This window comes from Syngnathus acus, chromosome 21 (assembly GCF_901709675.1).
Source record: "Syngnathus acus chromosome 21, fSynAcu1.2, whole genome shotgun sequence".
Classification (NCBI taxonomy): Eukaryota; Metazoa; Chordata; class Actinopteri; order Syngnathiformes; family Syngnathidae; genus Syngnathus; species Syngnathus acus.
In genome coordinates, this window is record NC_051105.1 from 737,037 (window position 1) to 761,023 (window position 23,987).

The 23,987-nt window shown below is 49.5% G+C and overlaps 1 protein-coding gene and 1 long non-coding RNA gene across 2 annotated transcripts; both read left to right on the forward strand.

Annotated features, from left to right (window-relative positions):
• Positions 1-2,220: 2,220 nt before the first annotated feature.
• Positions 2,221-10,133, forward strand: LOC119115434. Its single transcript, XR_005096146.1, has 3 exons — positions 2,221-2,753; positions 2,909-3,015; positions 9,806-10,133. It is a non-coding gene; the product is annotated as an uncharacterized LOC119115434 (long non-coding RNA).
• Positions 10,134-14,735: 4,602 nt separating this feature from the next.
• Positions 14,736-20,945, forward strand: igfbp5b (insulin-like growth factor binding protein 5b). Its single transcript, XM_037280762.1, has 4 exons — positions 14,736-15,642; positions 20,303-20,517; positions 20,584-20,703; positions 20,781-20,945. Exons 1-4 carry the CDS (start codon positions 15,303-15,305, stop codon positions 20,916-20,918), a joined length of 813 nt encoding a protein of 270 aa, XP_037136657.1. The 5' UTR covers positions 14,736-15,302; the 3' UTR covers positions 20,919-20,945.
• Positions 20,946-23,987: the final 3,042 nt, after the last annotated feature.

Consider the following 23,987-nt stretch of genomic DNA (forward strand, 5'->3'; position numbering starts at 1 on the left):
ACCGTATATCAGTCAAGAAGCTTTTCAGCTGCCAGTTTGTGAGAAATATGCGCCTGCATCCGTTAGAATCATCAGCAAGTGAAAAAGCGCCTGCATGAACTTTCTCCGATGGACTTTCATCCGTTCGCATTTTTTCATTTCTCTTTTTTGGAAGCATTCTTTGGACCTAACAAGCCGCCCCGTACTTGACTCGGCCCCTCGGACCGGAACATTTCTGATCCTCAATAAAGGCTTCAGTTCGTCCAAGTCTCTTGGCTGACCTCCACTTAGCAATTGGACGTACCAGTCAGAACAAATACCCAGGCCGCTCTGTGTGTGTGTGTGTGTGTGTGTGTGTGTGTGTGTGTGTGTGTGTGTGTGTGTGTGTGTGTGTGTGTGTGTGTGTGTGTGTGTGTGTGTGTGTGTGTGTGTGTGTGTGTGTGTGTGTGTGTGTGTGTGTGTGTGTGTGTGTCAATAAATTGAGTGAAAGCCAGCTATAAAAATTGATGTAAACTCGGTAATATGATCGTGCTCACCCTCTGAAAAGTTGGATGACCAACCACACTGAAACTATTTGATGAGGATCCAAATTCCCCTGGCAGATGTACGCCTCCCTCCATGGCTGGAACATGAGAGTTACACAAATTTCTCACGGGGTCAGAGCAGCGCCTTGGCCCAGTCTAGTGCCATCCCCGCCCTCCATTGCAGTCAATCTTATTTTCTTGAGGAAAAGAAAAAAAAAACATGGTAGTGTAGTCCAGGCCTTATGTAGGTTCTTTACATAGGGAAAAGTGGATGTAATCTGTGGGGACGGTCCTTCAATGTAAAAGGATCTGACTGTGGTTGTCTATTGTTTAGAGAGGATACTAGGTCCACATGATGGACTTGTTGCACGTGCCCAAAATGTTCCTTCCTTCCTTCCTTCCTTCCTTCCTTCCTTCCTTCCTTCCTTCCTTCCTTCCTTCCTTCCTTCCTTCCTTCCTTCCTTCCTTCCTTCCTTCCTTCCTTCCCCCTCATCTGACTTGCCTTGGCGGAGGAGCACATAGGTGCAACACATCTCCACTGTTTGGGCAGAAAGATGATTAGGGAGGCAAGAGAGAAATGCTGGAAAATGACGTTGGGTGGAGCCCGTCCGCTTCTTTCCATACAGACGTGTGGATGCACGTAAAAAGCGGAACCCGTGATTAAACTCAACACGAACTTTTTCCTTCCCTGACGAGATTAACGGCCGGCCGGCCGGCAGGTCGTTTGCATTTTAACTCCTCGCGCGGGAACGGCAAAATAGATGGCTTCGCAATATGTCTGCTGGTGGAAATGAGATTTGGAAATAGTACATGTTGCATGCATCAGCGAGCACGCCCTGCCCTGCCCTGCCCTGCCCTGCCCTGCCCTGCCCTGCCCTGCCCTGCCCTGCCCTGCCCTGCCCAACCCAAGACATGTGCTTACTCACCAATGGAAGGCTCCGCCTCCTCCACTTTGGCTCTTTGCATTGATAACCGCTTCACTTGTGCTCCCATATTCCAAATGTGATTTGTCAAAATGGATCTTCCATCCGTCCACCGTCAATGACTTTGGCAGAGGCCGAGAGAAGCGGACAATAATCTGCTTCCTTCTCCTTCCAAAAAATTCTCATTACAGGCAAAGATGACGGACGGACCGACAGACGGGCCTTGATGTTCGGACCAGTGGAAAAGGACACCACGTTAAAATCCAGAGTCATTTAAGGCCTTCATTCAAAGAAAAATAAAGTTCAATAGTGTATGATACTTGCATTTTGTCAATATGGAGCGTTACACAGCGGGACAGGACCCGTATGTGGTCCAGTATCTCCTCTCTCACACGTTCTTCTCCTTTCCAAAAGAAGTCATCAACAAAAGCGAGGGAGGCTGACAGAAGGACTCTGGCATTGTGGCCTCCAAAGAGCTGAAGACAAGCGCAGGAGGAGATTGGACTCCTCAAGTCTTTCCAAGCATGGAAAAGCCAAAGCAAAACCACTCGCTTCAGGTCCCAAGAACGACACGCACGCGCACACACACACACACACACACACACACACACACACACACACACACACACACACACACACACACACACACACGTTGAGGTATCAACTGATATGCAACTTTCTCGTATATTTTAAGTGACTGAATACGATGTGTTTTTATTCTTTGGCATTCCTGGACCTTTTGGGGTTTGGCTTGGGGTTTTACGCTTCCAATGTGACTGTAACTTCTTGTTTTAGGTGGCGTCGTGGCTCGCGGTCCAGATTGCCCAACTGGTCTAAGGCCCCGGCTTCAAACGCGCTCCAGATGACAGAACTGGTCTCAGGCTCCGCCTTCCTACTGCTTTAGCTCACGAAGTACGCCCTGTGAGGTATTTTCGGTCTCTGCAAATGAGTTCCTGCTCCAAAAAGAAAGGACAGAAAATCAAAATCGGAGCGTTTCCAATGTTATGAAATTGCCCCTGTAGAATTTCTCACCAAATGTGAGCAAGCCAATCACAGGAGAGGAAGGAAGGAAGGAAGGAAGGAAGCTGGCGGCAGGCTCACACAAATGGTGAAAGAATCACAGGACAGCTGGAAGGAGCATTTTTTTTTTTTCCGTCTTCCTTCGCATGGCACACATCATTGGCTGGTGCTGAAGGTCCAGGGGGGGTGAGGCACTTTTCTTCACCTCATCATCAGAGCACTTTTCCAGATGGCCAGAGCAGACCGAGGCTTCCGCTGACCCCACCCAGGAATCCCATCTGTCCAAAAATCCAAGCATCGTCATTTGGTAGGTGGCGCCCATCCTCACTTCTCCTGTCGCCAGCAGTCAAGCTAATTGGTTTAGGGTTAACCAGAGATTGGCGGGCCGGAGCTTTTGGCTCGCAAAGAGAGCGTCATTGGAACTGGAAGCTTTTTTCATGAAAAGTCCCTCTCACTTTTCAGGCCTGCCGGTTCTCCCCGTAGCTGGAAGCTCTGCAAAATCATTTGCAATCAATTATTCCTTCCTACTGGAGCTTTGGGACCCTTCAAGTCTCTTAAGCATCTTAAAGGTATGATTGCGAGCTATCGCATAAATCTGACATGCGGGCAAATTCACTGCTCCTGGACTTTGTGCTCAACATGCATCCCAGCACCTGCACGCTCCCTTCCTTCCTTCTAGCAGTTTTATGAAGTGCTCATTTTCTGCTCCAAACAGCTGGAAAAAAAGTTTACGAAAAGTCATCGGTGCTACCGTCTGAAAAATTGGTCAAATGACACGATAGAATAGATTCACCGTGCGCTACCAAGCAAAGCCACATGAACGGCTTTGTTGTCTACTTGACTCATTTCCTTTCTTTGCTTTTGTTTTATTCTGCCATCAGAGTATATGATCCATTTTGTCGAGAAACCCCAAAAAAATGCACGTGTGTTCTGATTCACCTTGACATGACATGTAAACTAGGGTGTGTAGACTTTTAGAAAAAGATTGGGCCTGCCTGCCTGCCTGCGTGGCTGCCTGCCTGCGTGGCTGCCTGCCTGCCTGCCTGCCTGCCTGCCTGCGTGGCTGCCTGCCTGCGTGGCTGCCTGCCTGCCTGCCTGCCTGCCTGCCTGCCTGCCTGCCTGCCTGCCTGCCTGCCTGCCTGCCTGCCTGCCTGCCTGCCTGCCTGCCTGCCTGCCTGCCTGCCTGCCTGCCTGCCTGCCGCTTAATTGAACCATCCTCCAGCAGAGCGCCGCCGCACGCATAGACATTTGAGACGGGAGTATTTATTTAGGCTCGCCAGGGAGCGTCCGTCTCACTTTCCAGCAGCTGAAAAAGACTTTCCAGTGAGATGGAAGCGGGGCAGAGCGACAGCGAGCCAGGTTACGGACGTGAGCAAGCGAGCCCAAGGATTTTTCCACCCGGCCAGCCAGATCCAGGGGGATCCAGGTGCTGCTGGGCTCCATCTGACACATTTCATTTCTTGCTCCCATCTTCAGGAGATGCATTTGAAGAATGTGCTGAGAGGGACCAATCAAATCCAACAATATTGAGGATGGATCAATGTACGTATGTGCTGAGTCATCAACGTCGCCGCTCAAATTGAGGAAATAACACCATTTTTACAATTTTGACAATCACACCATGTTTTTATGGTTCAGCACAAACAAAATCCTTTTTCACATTCCTCTGTGGAGGTGGAACAACTCACAAGCTTAACCCTATAAATGTGCACGTGCATATTTTATACCGTTTCGAACAGGAGCAAAGAAACAAAATGTCCGCTCCAGCCTCTAGTTGCAATCATTTAAGTCAAAACGTTCAAACAGATAATGAATTCCTGCTGGAGTTTGTCGCGCGTCATGTGTTAGGGGGAGTATTTGTGCCTGCGTGTGTTCAAACGGGGAACGAGCGGAAAGTTCACTCAGAGTCCATCTTCGGCTCATAACACAAAAGCAGGCAAAGTTCACATGCAGTTGTGGGGAAGAAAGGCAAGGTGACAGGTTCAAAAGTTCAGCCGCCGCTCGCTGGCTGGCTGGCTGGCTGGCTGGCTGGCTGGCTGGCTGGCTGGCTGGCTGGCTCGCTGGCTGGCTGGCTCGCTGGCTGGTTGGCTCGCTGGCTTCAGACTCACTTGGCATGCCGCGAGCCAGCATTCGGCACACCCTGAAACTTTGCAAATGTCAGTGCATGGGAACCTGGTTGTGCGCCAAACTCTCTCCACGGGGTAGAACCCGGCCGGCCAGTCGGCTCGCTTCCCGCTCAATGGAGGCCCCCCCCCTTTTCACATGTGCTCATCTGTGAACGCGTGTCGCTGTCACTGTGAAATGGATTCCTTCCGACGCGAGGGGACGGACGGATGTGTCCTAAAAAGAGCGGCCATCTTGTTGACATTTGCAAACGTCGGCAGCCACCGCCTTCACAATGGCCAAGGGATAGATCGGGGAAGGTGCAAGGTTGGGGGGTGGGGGCGGGGCGCTTCCCCTTCTGTTTACCAAACATGCCAAGAGCAATCCAGTGTGATGGGGCTCAAAACCAATGTCAGCTTTGTCCTCTTGCTGACAAAGCAAAAAATGGCAAAAAGGCTGTTCGGTTTTGTGTTGCTGATGTGCATTTGTTAAAAGACTGTTATTTTGAAATTTAGACTCCACAAAAAGCTTTTGGACTTTTCATTGATTTAAATGTAAATGTAGCTAGAACGATGAGCTAAAACTTGCTTTCTTATCAGTTGGCGGCATCAAACGACAAATACTTTATACGTAATATTTCCGATTGAGGCTTACTTCATCTTTCCTCGATGAGAGCCTGAAGTGGCACAAATGAGCCCGTTTGGTGTGATTGAATCCAGGTGAGCCCGTTTGGTGCCATTGAATCCAGGTGAGCACGTTTGGCTTGAGTGAATCCAGGTGAGCACGTTTGGTGCGGTTGAATCCAGGTGAGCACGTTTGGAGCAATTGAATCCAGGTGAGCCCGTTTGTGCCACCTCATGCAAGGAGCCGGTTGGAAAAAGGCAGAGTAGGCAGAGCGGGCTTTCCTTGTCGAGGAACGAGGCCACGTCACGGAGCCGCTACTAACGAGATGTTTGGCGGCTGTCCAGCGTCCCGACAGCCCGCCTGCGGTAGTTCCCCGCGGGCCTCGCCGGATCACTTGGAATTATCTGGCAAGTCAAACAAACTGTGAGAAAGTCCAGAAAAGCGTATGGATCCCTTCACGCCCCGTTCCGCTCACCTTTCTCGAGTGCCATGAAGATGTCTGGGTGAGACGTGATGTTTTGATCACATTTGGCGCCTTGCGTGGACTTTGGTCAGAATATAAGTCGAGTTGGAAGGAAGTCGGTGTTTTGATGGATGATGCGTCAGCTAGCTTGCTAGTTGTGCTACCGTCAGGGCTCGTGACCCTCGTATCGGCCACAAGCACATTCAGGTGGACGAGTGCATCTGGTCTGGCTTGAATCCGTTGGGGATTGTTGCAAGAACATCTTACGCGACGAAGAGCTTGCGCAGATGCGGCCTTAGCAAAAGTCTTCCATCTTGTGCTTGCACGATTGAACGACAAAGCATTTGCAAACGTGCTGACTGACGTTTTTACCGAGAGGTAACCAAAAAGATGAACCGATCAACGTCTTAGCAAGAGAACACTTTATTAATAAGTCAACTTGGTGTTATGCATGCTAAAAAAAACTCCCCAAAACCTATTTTGGCCACTCTGGTATGTGGTGAGAAGGGCGCTTGACGGTGCGTATCAAGCAAGCAGCTGCAAAATGAAAGCGGCGTGCCTTCACCGCAGTGCGCCCGAGCTGTGCAGTTCATCACAAGTCGCCCACAAGACTTTTGCATAAGCTTTCATTTATGGACCTTATGCATGGCTGCACGCACGCACGCACGCACATGCATTGTGGCAGCGAGCCTCTCTCTCGTGAAATGCACAGATTCTATATGGAGAGGAGAAAAAAATACCCTAGGCACGTGTAGAAGTCCAATGTCAACGTGAAGTATTTTTGTGCTTTCCCGTTCCATTTTTGTTTCGGATACCGCAACTGTACCAAGCGTAAGAATACATAAATAGAAAAAAAAGAAAAAGATATAATAATACAAATAAAAAATGATAAAAAAAATATATAATAAAAAAATATAGTATATATGATAATAATATAAATATAAGAATAAATATAATCATAATAATTCATTGGAATTTCTGGCCATTCCAGCCGAATCCGGGGCGCTCAATCCAACAGCCAGAGGCAAGCACCCTTCCAATTGCAACGAGTGTCGGGTTTGAAGAAAAAAGTGTACATCTGTCTTTGGGTGTGCAAGTCGCGTGTAGCTTCAGAGCAATCATCTCACCCAAGCAAGCACCCATGTGATTATATCCTGTACCAAACTATTATTATCCCGCTTAGGTTCCGCGGGCATCGCTTATCAAGTGACGTCCTCTTCAGGTATCCCTTTTCAACTCTTCGTGCGGCGGATGAAACTAGAAACCGGTTACTGCCCTGACGCAACGAGACACGACCACTATTTTCCCACTGCCAGCGAATCATCCGCTTTAGTTACGCCGCCTATTTCTAACAATAGTACCGTACGGAGAGCGACCGTTCTTTTCCTCATTGGCAGATTTAAAGCGGCTTCTGCCACCATTCATGGTTTTTGCTCTATTGGAGGGCGGGGGGCATGAAATTGTCCAGAAGATTGGTCCCAAAGTCAGTGAATGGAAATCTGAGAAGGCCCCTTCCTGACCCAATTTGACAAAGCAAGGTCCGTCGAGACACGCAGGAGAGAACTTGACCGGAGGATGAAGTTCTGTGGCAACCGGCCTTCTCGGCCAACGTGGTTTGTGTGAGCTCACCTTCTGGAAGAAAACAACATGGCATCAACCAAAAGAGTTTTTGCTGTTCGGGCCCTCAAAGTGTGGCCCGACGTCGTCGTCGTCGTCATCAAAAAGAAGGACGAGTCGTGATTGATTCCGTTCTGTTTTGCTTTGTGTTTTCTGTGGCAACGCCTCCCAAATGAAATCAAAGGCATTTGATGGATCTGGCGCCGAGAGAAAGTGCCTCATCAGCAGTTACGAGACGCGGCTGGGTCCAAAAGGTGGCGGCAACCTGCCTCGTCGGGTTGCCGCTCTTATCTGATTGGTCCGCGGCGTCACGGTCGTTTGGATCAAGTGGGCCGTGCACCTCAGATGTTTGCTCAAGGATTACATCTTAGAACATGTTTCCATGGTACTCACACGGCTCCGTTGATAAAGAAAAAGAAAACGGCCCGGCAAACACTCGTGACGATGCAAAGTGGACGCCGGTGAAAAGAACCGTGTTGACAAACGTTGGCAAAGAGGAAACAAATCTGCAGCAGCTGTTACACAGCAGATGGAAAGAGCGTGGAAAACTTTACAAGGAATTCACTTGGAAGGTGCGCTGTTTTTCAGCTGTCGGCCGAAAAAGCCAACGGGGGGAAGAAAGAAAGAAAGAAAGAAAGAAAGAAAGAAAGAAAGAAAGAAAGAAAGAAAGAAAGAAAGAAAGAAAGAAAGAAAGAAAGAAAGAAAGAAAGAAAGAAAGAAAGAAAGGAGGCCTTTCAAAATGGCCACTGAAATATTCTTTTGGGCCGATAGAGCACCTTGTCTGTACACCCAAGTCTTATTTCATTGTTATCCGGAGCCGGGCTCAGTAAATGACACCCGTCGCAAAAGTCCAAGCAAATCGTTCGATGAAAGATTTCTCGGTAGAACGGCAGCCTTGCGGAGAAATGATGACTGCATGAGTTCCCTCTTCATATGTTTGCACTCAAATTTAATGCCCTCCCCTGCCCCGAATCATTTTCCCTCAAACTTTTGACATATTCGATAAAAGGCTCATGTGAGGAATGGATGGCTTCAAACTTCCAAGGCCTTTTTTTGTGCCTTTTTCCAGATCTGGATGCAAAAAGGTGCAAATTGCAGGTGCTACTCAATCCAAACAGTTGGCCTCCTCTTTGGAAAATACATCTTGGCATGATATGTGTCAAACATTGGCGTCCATAGGCGGCGTTGGCCTCGCTCTCAATCTGTCAGACCCAAAGACTCGTTGACAACAACTGCAAATCAAGCTCGGAATAGCAGCGCTTGCGCTGTCCTCGCTCAGATAGTGCCAGTAAATCACAGCACATGAGCGAGTGGGACTTTCACAACACAGCGCGAGCCATGCGGATCCAGTGTGGACGTGGAGCTCCCAAGTGAGCCGTGAAGAAGCACATATTTGATCTTCGCCCTCCTCTGATCTGATTTTCTCAGCAACAGCAAAAATGTTCCTGCGTCACTTTGACCCGGGCTATGTCGACTCATCCAAAAGTGCTGGAAATGAAGAAGAAGAAAAAAAAAGTCCCAATAAACTTTGTCTCAACTCATTATTGACACCATTAATAACAGTTTGGCCTCCAAGTTCTTCTGTTCCTCAAGTCACTCGAGCTGTTTCATTCCCGCCGTATTGCCACCCCGTCAGCCTGACACACATTTCGCATTGACGCAACCTCCATTTCCACAGCCATTTTCTAGCTGGCGTCATGCTCGCTCCAAGATGTCGTCCAGATAAAAAGCAGTGGGGAAACTCGGCGCACGTTCGTCAAGAGAGCGTCAACGTGACGTCAAGGAAAGAAAACAGCGTTCCTTTGCTGCGCTTCGGCGGGATATACGCACAATACTGGCAACTAGAAAAAAACAAACCAACGCCTTTGTCTCCGAGAATGTGAGCCTTGAGAAATATACGTTCAGAAACCTTCTGGGTGAGTTCTTGTCCTTCAATCGGGCTGATGATGTATCTTGGCACTCGGGACTGCACGCAAAGAAACGAGAGCTCCGCATTTTATAAGAACATGCTGGGAAGTTTTGTTGCGAGGTCATTAACCTCCAGATGCTGCGCTCAAAGTGCCAAGCGCAGCAGTTTTTCGGCTCCAGGTGCGTACCACGCGCCACGTTGTTCAAGTGAAGTCGGATCTTTCTTCATCACACCGTCCGGACGTAAAAATGTTGGAGCCTGCCAGAAAATGGCTTTGTGGCAGGCAGGCAGGCAGGCAGGCAGGCAGGCAGCCAGGCAGCAAGAGTTGTGAACTTGTGGTTTATCAAGATGATCTCAAGCAGATTGTTGGTTATTTAGCATGTCATTCATTCCCTTCCTTTTGATGGATGCTGATTATGGCAGAGAAGATTAGCATCAGGGTGACATTACCTCAGAGAGCCCACGCAAAGTTCCGCTTGATGGATTCCCTCGGGAACCTCAGCACACATGGAAGGGTTTAGCAGAGCGATGCCCACCGTCCCAAACATGCCCGCCGATGATGTCGTCCCGATCTTGGACTCGCTTTGTGTACGGACACGGACGATGAATATTCTTTCACTGAAATTTGTTGTGTGTGTTTCAGTTATTTTGGGCCAGGCAGATGTTCCGACACAGATGTGGAGAATAGACGTCGTCTCAGTTGAGTGAGAAGAAGAAACTGCGCCGTTGGTAGCAACTCCACGCCTCGTTCTAGTCCATGTATACGCCGGACCTTGTGAATATGGCGGCGGCCTTCGCTGAGGTACGTATCTTTCCTATAGCCTTAAATAATGCAGAATGCTTTGGCATTCATTCATTTTGCTTTCGTTCACTTTGCCGATTTTAGGAAGCCAAATCCAGGCAATCCCTGGCAAGCCTGTTTGCTTTCAAGGTTAGTCGGAGATGGCGAAACGCCGCAAAGAATGAAAACACATGATTTGGGAGCTTAAGATCAGGGGATGCTTTGAGAATAATTGTCAATTTTTGTCTATGTGAAGCCCTTTGAGACTGCTTGTGATTTAGGGCTATACAAATAAACTTGACTTGACTTGACTTGACTTGACTTGACTTGACTTGACATGATCGATTCGAAGCGATCCGTTTTCCACTGCGCGGTCGCTACCTGCGTGCCAGTCATGCAGAGAGAGAGAGAGAGAGAGCGAGAGAGAGAGAGAGAGAGAGAGAGAGAGAGCGATGACTCCGGCAAACATTCTGTAAACTTGCATTGTGCTGAATCAAGACATTGAACCTGGAAGAAAACAAAAATCTCCGTTTCAGGGCTGGATGACCCGAAACGCTGAGCTTGCACAATAATTTATGATTGTCCGCGTGAAGAATGAGCAGGGAGTACTGAGCGATGACTTTGACAAAGCCAATCCGGGTTCACAGCGAGTTAATTATTACGCACGTGTTTATTCACCGAGATGAACGCTGAACTTGGCGAAGGTCACTCGCGCTTTTAAGATTCATTGGCTCCGACCTGCCCACAAAAACACATTCATTGGATCTGCCTGCGCAGAGCCAAACACATCAGACTCGCAGATCTCCCTTTGCTAGGAGTTTGGGCGGGCTTCAACGCCATTGGTCCGCCTTTTGCAGGTGCAAACGTCGGAGGTGTCCGTCCGTCCTCTGACTCCCGAGTGCCAGAGGCTTCCTCGTAAGCTGCTTTTGCAAACGAAGGCCTCGGTGTTTGGCTTTGAATCATTTACGATGTAATTACATAGGCTGCAAAAGCTGCGCTGTCCTCCGGGCCCGTTCCGGATGGGCCGCCGCTGCTGCATGACAGTCACCGCCAGAGCCTTGACCAAATCAAAATTCAAAGCCACTCTCTAATCAGAGAGCCTCGCAGTCACTTTTATGCCTCGACAAACGGGGTGTAATTTCTGATTTACAGCTCAGCCAAAGTTTTTTTTTTTTGTCTTTTACATTTCAGCTACCATAAAATCGCACTCAACTGAAAGCCTGCAAGTTTTTATGAAACATGTCCCCTCATTATAGCTGGCTGCTGTGGTTTTTGGAGGGAAAACCTTAATACATTGCAGCGAAAACAGCGCCGAGGTTGAGTCGACACAACCGGTAATTTAGGGGGGGGGAGGATCAGCTCGTTGCCATATGGTAAATTATAGAATATACACGCACACATTGATTTGGCATCGAGGAACGTTTGATGGTGCGTGCGTGCGTGCGTTTCTCTTCTCGGTACGTGGATGCCAATCAAAACACAAAACCCCCCAAATAAACCGCAATGGCTCGCGATGGCCGATGACCTGCAGTTGACACGCTCCCTCTGACACGACATCACGCTCATCTCCAGTCCAACGTTGCGGTGCGTGACTCAAGCGAGAGCAGGCTGAGCCGCTTTCCCCTTTTGACAACCACAAGTTCCAAGCCGTCCGTCCGCAGCACGTAAGAGGCTCGGAGCGGCTAACCCCTGGAGAACAACTTGACTGGTTATCAGCTCCAATTGTGGCAATCGCCAGCTGCTAGCTATGCTAGCTAGTGTCTATTTGTTTTCACTTTGAAACGACGTTGGTGATTCCGGAATAAATCAATTCGCTGACTTCCTCCATTTTCAATCTGGAGAGTTACGATCATTCCTCGAGACATTCAATTGTCATTCTGCCATTTATTGTTTTTTTTTCTCTCCAGAAGAAAGATATCATCTTTTCTGGCGCAATCCAAAATCCCCAAATGGGTTGGGGGTCAGATGATACAAATGGACAGCGCACAGATACATGAGCATTTCACAAAAGCCAGGCTTAGCTCATGGAAGCGCGCTTGTGCGTGCATGTGTAAATGTTTGGCCTCGGACCAGGCCGCAAAGCTTGAGCGTTGCCGTCCCGCCAACGTCTCTGCGTGGCTTGGCGCACGTGTTTAAATGGGCTTTGTTTTGGAAATGCTTTCGGCCGAGCGTAGCATACATTAATAGACTATAAAAAGACTCGCACGTGTGTACAGTTTGAAGTTTAACAGGCATCTTATCTCAATCTGCCGCGTTTCCATCCCGGCCGGCTGGGCTGGCTGGGCTGGCTGTGCTCGGTCTCGCATTACAAGATGGTGCGGGTCCTTTCGCGGTCACATGCAGCCATTTGGATGGTAATTGAAACCCGCAGCGTGCTGTTGACAATGCCGCTATAGCAACACTGTCAACTTGGGGACAAGCCAGGTAAAAAAAAAGCAACAATAGGTGAGCCCTTTTCATCAGAGCGAGACCTAAAATTGCATTTGGAGTGCAAAAGTGAGTCCATTTCTGGAAGTACCTTTTCAAAATGATTTCCAAACAAATTTGGAGGCTGACGCTGATACGGGCGTTTTTTTTCGGTGGGAGTTTCCCTCGTGACTCATATCTTGATTAAGAGTTGACCGTATTGTGCGTCAAGTCAACACTTTGTTATTCTTGGCACAAATGCAAAGCTGGATTTGTACAATAACAACGTTCAAGCAACCCAGAAAGCCAAAGAAGAGCATCGGAGGCTGGTTTACTTTGGGCCAGATTGATTACGGATGCGAAAACTCTGTCCCAAACTGACTCCGTGGCAATGACGTTCTTCCCCGCACGACGATTTACATTCCCAAAGAAAACGGATCCCCCCGCTCGACCGTCAGCCCGAGTCAGAAGGGCTCCGTCCGTCCGCTTTGCCCCTTCACGTCATCTGCGAGGAGCGAGCGACCCGGACTTGTGCGGACTCGCAGCCGCAAGAATGATTAGGGAACCGATCGAATGACTGCAAAGACAAACTAATATCTACGATCCAGCTGAATTGTTTTAACGAGCGTTTTCTGGCAGCGTCTGGCCCTTTCTGTCTTCGATCAAGACTTTGGCACTTGAAATGTCCACTTTGGGAGTGGAGGGAATCTGGAAAATTGCAGGGTCAGTTGACGAGAGCACGCCGCTCGCTCGCTCGCTCGCTCGCTCGCTCGCTCGCTCGCTCGCTCGCTCGCTTCTTGCCCAACATAGAAGGCATACATACGATGGCTCTCTGCCATGAATTTGTTTTGAAAGTCAATGCACGGAAAGAGGAAAAGAAATGATGCTGCAATGTTCGACAGAGGTGGTTGTCTCCTACACCGTGTTGTCGTTGGTCTTTTTTAGTCATCGTCGCGTTTGCTTGACCTGATTTATTTAGGTGTATTTAACTCTCCTGATAGCTGGCCGCTGGAATTTCTTTCTGCCATTAAAGCCTGAAAATGGTTTGTCCTTACGTCCGCTTGCGACTGACTGGCGACCGCTTCAGAGCGGGTGGGCCTTCCACAATAAAGGCCATTTGCTGCGGATGCATGCAAAAGAGCACGCATAATGGGCCGATGGATCCAAAGTCAACTTCCAAACGTGTCACGACTTATTTTGACTCTCTCTGGAGCGGAAAGGCTCTTGCTAAAAACAAACCCTCGGGTGTCTATTTTGGGCTCGCCGGTGGTACCATCCAATAGCCGCACTGACACTCAGCCTGCCATGCAGCTGTACACTACACTATAGCTGCCTGGCTGCCTGGCTGCCTGGCTGCCTGCCTGCCTGCCTGCCTGCCTGGCTGCCTGCCTGCCTGCCACACATGAGCCTGCGCCCTTTAGCGTCGCTAACAGTGCCTCCTAGCGGACACACACGATAAGTACTTCATACAAAGTTACGTACCATTGTGAAGAGTATTCGTGGCAAGTTGTTGGAAAGCAAACGCACCCGCGTGTGATACACGAAGGACAAGTGATCTATCTCCCGCTGCAGAGATGGAAAGAACAGCCTTGAGCTTGGCCGGCCGGCCGGCCTGCCTGCCGGCCCGAGGATGACATGTGCGCAGCACACGCTGAAACAATCAGCTCTTATTGTGGATGCAGACAACAATGTCAGCGCAAGACTGGCTTGTCAGGCTCGCCTGCAACACACGCGAACAGTGTCTCTCTTCTAAACACGTGTGTGTGTGTGTGTGTGTGCCACCAGGCTCGTCATTGCTTCAACTTATTTCCTTGACACCAATTAAGACTTTCCTCCACTTTTCCTTGATGAAGACTAGTTGCTCACTACATTTTAGATAGATCATTTGATTTATTTTTTGGGTCGAGGCAAACTTGAAGTGTTTGTCACTCAGCAGAGCCAAAACATACACGTGTGACAAAGACTTTCCACTAACAACCTTGGCTAAAACTGAATTCCTTCCTTCCTCTTTCTCCGAATGACATATCATTCATTTCTAGATGGGATGATATTTTGACACATGCAGTGAGTCACATTGGTATTTTTGTCTTTGCTTTAGTAATGAAACGCAACAGGAGGATACAAAGTTGTTGTTTTTCTTGATTATGATCACTTTTGTCGTCAGAATGTTGCAGTGTTCAGTTTGCTCAATGTGGTGACTTTTCTTCCTGTCTTGCACCTCAGCATGAGCTCAGCCTGTGTGTGTGTGTGTGTGTGTTAGAGACAGAGAGAGACAGAGAGAGACTGAGAGAGAGACAGCGAGAGAGTTTTGGCGTGGCTCCAAGCCGTGGAACAAGTGCGCCTCCCTTCCCCTCCCCTCCCCTCCCCTCCCTTCCCTTCGCTTCCCCTCCCTTGCCTCCCCTTTCCTTTCCTTTCCTTTCCTTCCCTTTCCTTTCCTTTCCTTGCCTTGCCTTCCCGGCTGCTGTTGAACGTATTCATAGTTCGGGGTTTGGGCTCGTCGGGCTGTTTTTAAAAAGCCAAAGCAGCTCCCAAGTTGATCAGTCTGCTCCGGAGCCTCCGCTGGAGAAAGTCGCACTAATTGAAGGGGAGCGCATGCAGCTATAGTTGTTGGCCTTTTTGGCGCCCTCTAACGCAAAGACTTTTGCTTTTTTTGGAGTTTCTTCTTTTTGCAGCGAGCGGGCGATCCTTTGGGAGGTTTGGGGCGCCAACTTGAGCACGTCTCCAATTAAGGTGCTTTTTGCTCTTGTTTTGAATTCGATCGCAGCACCACTTGGATAAAGACTCTTGGCTTTAGCTTTTAAGACTGGATTATCTGATTGAGGCATTGTGCTTCATTAGAGCGGTCCACTTTTCCCCCCACCGCCGCCGCCGCCGCCTCCTCCTCCTCCTGGTCCTCCTCCTCCGCCTCCTCCTGTGCGCCGCTTTTACGCGATAACTAGGCGAGACGACAACAATGTTTGGGACTTTGTGCCTGTTGGGGACGCTTCTGTGGGGACTGCGCGGTTGCTGCTGCTGGGCTTCGTACGTGCCGTGCGAGCCGTGCGACGACAAGGCCAGGTCCATGTGCCCGCCGATCCCGAGCGGCTGCCAGCTGGTCAAGGAGCCGGGTTGCGGCTGCTGCCTCACGTGCGCGCTGAGCGAGGGCCAGGCGTGCGGCGTCTACACGGGGACGTGCGCGCAGGGCCTGCGCTGTCTACCCCGCAGCGGCGAGGAGAAGCCCCTGCACGCCCTCCTCCACGGCCGCGGAGCCTGCAGCAACCAGAAGGGATACAAGCCGGCGCACCCGCCCGTAGGTAAGGAACGTAAGGGCGTGTGCATGCGCGCGGGCGGGCGGTGAGGCGATGGGGGCCCTGCGTGCGTGCGGGCGGGCGGGCGTGCTGGGTGTGCGGGCGCTTTTGGCATCGCGATGATGTCTTCTTAACTCAGTGCATATGGCGCGCGCACCGCGGGGGGCGATGTCAAGCTGGTTGAAGCACCCTGGGTGTGTTGCGGGTCAATTTGACTCATGTGCAAGTTCATGAAATACAATGCGATGACAAATTTGCAATGAAATCATGACTTGCAAACTGACAGCTTTCCAATGCAACCTGCTCTGCATGGGTCGAATCGACCAAGTTAAAAACAATTCAATTTTCAATTTTGTTTGCCAGTAAGCATGATGGCATTTTTCCAACGAAATCTGCCCTGAGTTAAAAAAACAAAAACAAAAAAACATTGGAACGGTCAACAAATACAATCAGTGAGTCATCAACAAAAACGGTTACTCCTCATTTGAAATGAATTTGTGATGATTCATTAGCATCGTTCCAATTCAACTTGCCAGGTGACTAACGTTTACCGAGCCTCGATCAAGACCCCAGATGGTGGGCGAATGTAAAGAAAAAACAAATGGTAAAGTAGCCGTTAGTTTGACAGATGGCAGGTGCCACCTGATTAACTTAGCGCCTTAATTTGATTCGAAGCAGGCTTTCTGCAGATTGTTTGCCCAAATCTCACGGCGCGTGCTTGATTGACATCTCTCAGCTTCACTTGTCTGAAAAGGCAGGCTGATGATCTATTTTTTAGATTTCTACCCGCCGATGTCTCCGAAACCACGGCAACGCATTTCTCTTCAGGCCGGAATCCACCCCAATCTTGACTTCAACTCAAATCCAAAGCCACTCAGTGCCGCCACCTACAGAGATCTGTTAGTCATTACTCTCATTTACCAATTTGCAATCTCACAGGCCAACTGGGCGAGAGGGACCCTCTTGAAAATGCCACTTGACTAATAGAATGCTTTTCTTGACTCTTTGAGTTGTGCCCGAGCGCTATCTGGGGCCCGATTAGCGTTAAATCGGCATCCGTCTGCGAGACAAACGGCGGAATGAGAGCGACAGAGTGTTGGACAAAAGCAGAGAGAGAGAGAGAGAGAGAGAGAGAGAGGGATGCGAGTTGAGGCTTCAAATCCCGCCAAGGAGTGGGCCACTCCAAAAGGCGTTAGCAACTTGTCAGCTCAATAGTTGGCAAGCGCAAAGCAGGCTTTCTTGATTCTGGACTCATCCGGGATGTCTTTGCTTTTGTGTGTCTGTGAGTTGCCTGCCGCCAGCGGTTCATTTTCTTCCCTTTGCAAAGCATTTGGTGGCCCTAAATTCCCTTGGCGTCATCGATGCCATAACCTCAGACTCCCAGCAAACTTTCGGATTTCTGAGTGTCAAGCGGCGGAGTGGATTGGAAGCGACAAGGCCAGCTTCTGGTTTGTTGCAGCTGAGCGAGGTAAACGCTCGGAGGGGAGCTCAGGAGGCCATGATGGCAGCCGTAGCGGCAGCCCTAGCGGCTTCCAAACGTTTTGAGGCCCAACAATGGGAGTCGAGAATTTCCACTCGCCCTTCTTCTATTACGTAGTGTAAGCAAAGGCCACGGCGGTGTCTGGGGGTCATGTTCCAGCAAAGCATTCATTAGTGGCTCCATCTCCGAGTCTAGGGGCCAAAAGAGTTCTCTGAATCGGGAGAGTCGCTTTGTCCCCCGGGAACAGATATGACTTTGTGGCAGCGGGCCGTTTTAAGCTTCAGATAGGACCTTTAGCTCCATCCGTTTGCCAAATAACTAAAGCTCGTCATTGTTGCTATCTGTCCGTCCGTCCGTCCGTCCATCTCACCTTGAGCGCCCAAGACGGATCCCTTGCAGGTTCTCCAGTTACGGCAAAAGGTCAGCGAGTTGGAGTCGGAGCGCACATGCCAAAGCCAAAGGCCTACATTGGCTTTTGACAGCGATATAAGATCCGGAGTTACTTTGTCATCACGGTGACACGCGACACTCTCGGCGCTGTCGCCGGTTAACAAATCGTCTCCCCCGACACGCACCAGTCGGCGGCAAATATTTAGGGCGACATTTGCTCCATTCGACGTCTCGCACCGGCCGCTCAATTATCAGCTCAGAGCGTATCGGGAACACGATCACCATAAGAACACAAAACGGTAATCCCTTCTACTGTTTGGACTTTTCTTTTGCCACGCTGCTATTGGCTTACTTTCCTCCAAGGAAGACTGAGAGCGAGGCGTGTTGTTTTGGTCGCTGCCCACTTAGCAACAAATGTCTCATTTGCGCAAGGGCAGTCGCAAGCAATGCCTCTTTTTCCGTTGAAATGATCCTGATGTTCTGCACACCTCCAGCTGATCATTTGCATCAAGTGTGCCGCAGCGGGGACACCCGAGGACCGAGATTGAAGGTCCTTGACCCTTGTTGTGAACCCAAGGAGAGATTTTGTCCGTCAATGTAGCTCATTAGGAAGCCAAAGTTAGATGCGGGTGGGACGAGACCTCAGAGCAAAATTTGGACATGGACCATTGCTTTGCAGCTGTTTGATCCACAAGCTGTTTTTCCTTTGTGGAATAACACACATCCTCTGTTTATTTGGTCTTTGGCGATTTCTCAGCATCCGATTGTTCGTCAGAAAACAAAAGCTCGAGGTTTCTCTGCACAAGATGAGGAGCTAGCTCTTTCTTCGACACAATTTACCTTGCTCAAAAGCAAGAATGTTGCATTTGTTTGTCTGATTCACGTTGAGTCAGGAATTGAGAAAGCTCAGTGAGGGGAGGCTCTAAAGGTTTTGTCACTTTTTATTGGGTCGCAAACATGCCAATTGAAATCATAAAACGTTTCTGAACTTCAAACCGAGTCCTAAACATTGTTGCCGGTTAGTTCACACCTCTGTCTCACTTCATGGTGAAATATTCAAGCGGAGGGATGGTTTACTAACGTCACGGGCTCATTTACCTCCGTAATTAGCATAGCCTAGCCACGGGTGAGATGAAACGGCAACTCCCTTGCATCCTCAAAAAGATGGAATTTCAGACCCAAGCAAAGGCCGGACGGACACAACACGTCATTCTGGGAAATCCAACAAGCACCACTTGGCTCACCTGGCTGACTTGAATGCCTCCAGGCCTCCATTTTGTTTTTTTTCTTCTACAGGGCTAGCTACCTGAAACACAGTGCACCTGCTCATCGGGAGACCGCACCCCCACAAAAGATGAACAAACTCAAAGATTGGTTTATTCACACCCAAAAGAGACTGCTAAAATGTGTGCACAAGCAAATAGCGCGCCGGCTAAGCATTAAGTATGTTTTCTAGAGCAGTCAGGGGGAGGCCTAGACGGGAATGCCGTATTTATATTTAGCTGTGCAGTCTGTGTGAGAGAGAGAGAGCGAGAGAGAGAGAGAGAGAGAGAGACACAAGGACACATCCAAACACAAAGCCCAGGCCTGCCAAGTCATGAGTTGCGAGATTCATTTCAAAGAGATGGCTGTGCACAAGCCCAAGACTCAATTCCGGTAATCACTTTGTAGACCCCCCCTCCCCCCGCGCCCCCACAACCTGCCACCCACCCACCCACCAGAGACTCCAGACACTCAAGCTGTGTCAGGCTCTTTGAACATCAGTTTCTCGTGGCTCGTGTCCCCGTTGCCTTTCTCCACGGTAACCAGGCAGTGTAGCAACCGGTGGGCGACTTTACCAGCCTATTGTCTCACTCCAAACAAATATATTTGGACAGCGGTATTTGGCCGCAGCCAGAATTCCTCTCCGGTTCAGCGCGTCTTGGCCCTTTGCACCGCAGCGGGTTTCCTTGTCAAATAAATATAGCCGGGGTCATCCGCTGGCACGGGCGCTCCGGCGAGTCGAGGTCTGGCAAAGTCCCCGCGCTAACCGACTTGCGGCGCAAAGGGGGGGCCGAGGGCTTCTTTTTGTGGCCTCAAAGCTCTTCTGCTCGGGCTGCTGGCTTATAGAAGGGGGAGGGGAAGCAAGGGACTAAGGACAAGGGACGATCCTATCGAGACAATCTGTGGAATCCAAGGTATAGCCGTCTTATCCGGACTCAATCGATTTTACGAACGAGGTCCTTCCTTTTTGGCCGGCCGTGCGAGTGGAGCTGAGTGCTTACCGACGCCGGTGTCGAGGCCAATCTTTTGGTCTCTGATTTATCGGCTCTAGTAAAAATATCTGACATGGCGTTGTCCAATGCGCGGAACTTCTACATCCAATACCCTCTTTGAAATTGGCAGCGGCAATAAAGCCACGCAGTCCCTCAAACCTCAAAGACCAACAATGTTGGTTTTCCTGGTTCGGCTCGACCCGGGATACAAAATGTCAGTAAGCAAAACGGATTTCCAAGGGTAATGTGTGTTTTGGAAGCCTTGTGTCAGCTGCCGATCATCAGCCGAGCTCTGGTGTCTCCACAAACACCTGCCTGCTGTTGCCTTTGGGTCCCGACTTCCTGAATCAATGTTTTTGGTCATTGCCAGAGAAGGTGTAACGATATCAAATAACAAGCGAAGGTCTCAAAGATGTAACGCTGAAGACGTTTTGGCATTCGAGTAACTTTGCGACTGATACGGCCGCCTCGGAGACGGTCCCTTGGTGGACAAACGGACGGCAGGCTTGACTTTGACCGCAGTTTCTTTGTCGGGGTTCAGAGCCCGAGTCCCGGGAGCACGAGGACACGACGGCGGCGGAGATGACGGAGGAGCTGCAGCCGGCCAAGGTGCCGCTCCTGACCAAAGACATTGTCAACAGTAAAAAGGTGCACGCCATGCGCAAGGAGCTGAAGAGGAAGCTGGGCAAGCAGCGCTCCATGGGCTCCGCCATGGACTACTCCCCGCTGCCCATGGACAAACACGAGCCCGAGTTTGTGAGTATGGCAGCTGCCGGTCTGTCGGAATACAAAGCAAACCTTTGAATTGGTCGACGTTTGCAGGGACCCTGCCGGAGAAAACTGGACGGCATCATTCAGGGAATGAAAGATACGTCTCGAGTCATGGCTCTCTCTTTGTACCTTCCTAACTGTGACAGAAAAGGATTCTTCAAACGCAAACAGGTGAGTGAGTTTGCCCTCTTCAGCTACTTTTTTTGCGTGGGCTGTCGTCCGACCAAATCCCGCTTGTGGACCCGCAGTGCAAGGCGTCCCGTGGCCGCAAGCGCGGCATCTGTTGGTGTGTGGACAAGTACGGCGTTCAACTCCCCGGCACGGATTACAGTGGCGGAGACATCCAGTGTAAAGACCTGGAGAGCACCAACAACAACAACGAGTAAAGGACAAACAGAATACGAGGACCACAATCAAACATCACCCCCCCCCCCCTCTCTCTCTCTCTTCCCCCCTTTCCTCCCCTCCAAGACGCACGGCTTACATTTCCGGTCTGAACAACGCGTGTATATGTTCCCGTCTCAGCTCAAGAGTTGTGAACCCTCCTGTTACGTTCCATTCTCAGGAACAGCGACAATGTTCTTGAAATGAATTGATTATGTACATCCATTATGCCAAGCAGCAAATGTTTCATACCGGAAAAAAAAAAAAAAAAACTTGACATGGGTCCATTTGACCCGTGACATACATAACAGGAGGGTTGAGAAAATGAAAAGAACACCTGCAGATTTTTTTTTCCTCTTCTGTTGTTGACCAAACGCTCATCTCGCTAAATGTGGCTCACGGGACCCCTTGTACAAAACTGGCTGACAGAAGTATGTGTATGGAATGTTTTGTTTTTTTTTGAACTGGGAGAGGGCGGGTTGCTGGCTTTCAGGTGGTCGGGACAGTGCGGCAGATTTATTCACTAATTGGGGTGGGGGTGGGGGGAGGTGATTGACGTCAGTGCGTCCCCAGTCATGAACCTCAGCGCACGTCACTGGTGCTACCTATTAGCTCGCTTTGTCAGCCAATACCAGACAAAACCAAATCATGTCATTTTATTTCATTCCCCTGGTTTGATTTCCTTTTTTCACTGCTCGGACACGGCTGTCCGCTGTGAATTGGTGGTTTGGCAACGTAAAGAGGACGCCCATGGCTCTTTGAGCGTGCGTAGCTAGCCCGATATGCCAAATGTGCCTATTTTGAACAGACGCTGCCAAACGGCGACGGTGAAATCAAAGGCAAGAGAGGAAAATGCTTTTCGCCCGACGGGACTCAATTTGGACGATTTGAGTCGAGCGCACGATGAAACGTACAAAGTCCGGACAGGCGAGATTCTCTTGCATTTGTGCTTTTTGATTTGCCTTCAGGTAGCCCGCTTTTACCCCGAGCTGTGCTTTTTTTTCCTCTCTGTTTGGTGGAACCATGTTTTTGAAATCTAGTCCTTGAATGTGTGTGTGTGTGTGTGTGTGTTTTTTTTTTTAAAGCTTCTGCTGCGTCATTTCACTCGAGTTGCTCCCCATCTGTGAATATGTGTGTGCCCCCCCATCCCCTCCCCTCCCCTCCCAGTGCCTTCCTTCATGCAAATACATTTCATTGGTAAAATGGACACCGCCCAGGTGACATTGACTTTTTCAGACAGCCCCTCGCTAGGAGCGACACTTGACACGGGGGTCAAAGGGTCAAGGGGTCGCTGTCGGTCAAGCGAGAGGAACAATTCCCTTTGCCCGCTTTGATCGGAAGTGTGACCTATGGGCAGTTGGACCTCCATTTTGTCCTTCCCGAGTGATAAGCTAAGATTCATGCAAGCCTCTTTGATTTTCTTGTTTGTTGCGTGACTGCCAATGTACGTATATAGTTGGCCGAGAGAGAGAGAGAGAGAGAAAGAGCGAGCGGCTGCCAGAGGACGTTTGTTTTGGACGTGAAGCAACACGCAAAACAAAACATGCTTGCAGTTGTGAATATAATTTGCGCAGGCAGGCACTGCCCCCGACAGCTCCCGACAACCACAAAGGAAACAGACGAGCATTGATATTGATCCAACAGGAAGTCAGTGAAAGAGAAGAAAAGAAAGAAACAAAAAAACTTGATGTTGTCCGTGTCATGTCGTGCTCACCTTTTCAAGGGTCACTTTGGGGGAAATTTGTTGACAGGGGCTCTGCATCATTTGCAGCAAGAGGGCCTGATTTTTTATTTTTATTTTTTTTTAATTCCGAGGCGGTGACATAGGAAGAACGATCACCTGGTACAGTGCACATATTCAGGGCCGAGCCACTTTCCCCCGACTCAGCGCATATCATTAGACGCCGCTTAGTAAGACAGCATGGCGGGAGCCGAGGAAATGTGGAGGAGGAGCCGCTGCGGCATTTGACATCTCACCCGAGCCAACAAGCGGCGCAGCGTCAGTGGCGACTTGCTCGCGTTTCCCTCGTGTCTCCCCATTTTGGTTTTTAGCTCACTTTTCATACGTTGGTAGTACAGTAACCACAGCTTTTTCTCAATACGTAACACATTTGCTTTGGTTGGCATCAATTTGGTGCTCTGAATTGGACGGATGGAGGGGGGAATTCAAATGGTCAGCATTTGCAATGACAAATAAGAATAAAAGTCAAATTATTCAAGCGAATATCACTGTGTAATATTTATTCTACTTGTAATTTATATGTACTCTTGTAACCTTTGTCTTTTTTTGTTATGGCAAAGCATTTATTTAAATAAACTTATGTATTCATTTACGCACTCGGCTGACGTTTTATTTTCTCTCTTTCTGGTGTTGAACGGGGAGGAAAGTCCTCTTTTGACCAGTCGACTTCCAAATGCACTGTTTTCTTGCAATTTTCCAGTTTTTAGTCTCTCCAAAAACCAAAGACTGTCCAAATGTTTTTTTGGTGGTAGTGTGTCGTTCCATTTTGGCCAACACTTGCAAACCCCCCCCAGAAGGCTAAGACTCATTTGTTGGGAAATAACGATGAAGCTCGCTTCCTGAGATTGTCTTGAAATGCAAATGCACCGTTTAAAGTGGATTCATCCCTGCAGTAAGCGGTGTCTAATCTCCTAGGCCAGAGCTGATAAACCTCTTAGACTTGAGTCTGAGACATCAGGCAGGCTTCGGATGGGTAGCCAGCGCACGGCACGGCACGGCACGGCACGGCACGGCACGCAGAATGCCACTTGGCCCAGCCTCCAAAAAGTCACCAAAAAGATTGCACGGCAACTAGGAAGTCACCACAGGCCGGTTTCGACATCAAGTCGAGGGGGCGTGGTTCAAAGATGGAGATTTGTGGCCGTGACGACCCCTCAACAAGGTTACACGGTAGAATGAGCCTGTATACGTATATATACATTGAGATGACACTTTGAGTTGATTTGACAGAACACAGTCCCCAGTTTAGAAGTTAATGCACAGGCACACGTCTGGATTTGCACAATTGGAGCCCAGAAGAGCCAGCGCCTGTAATTATTGACTCCATTAG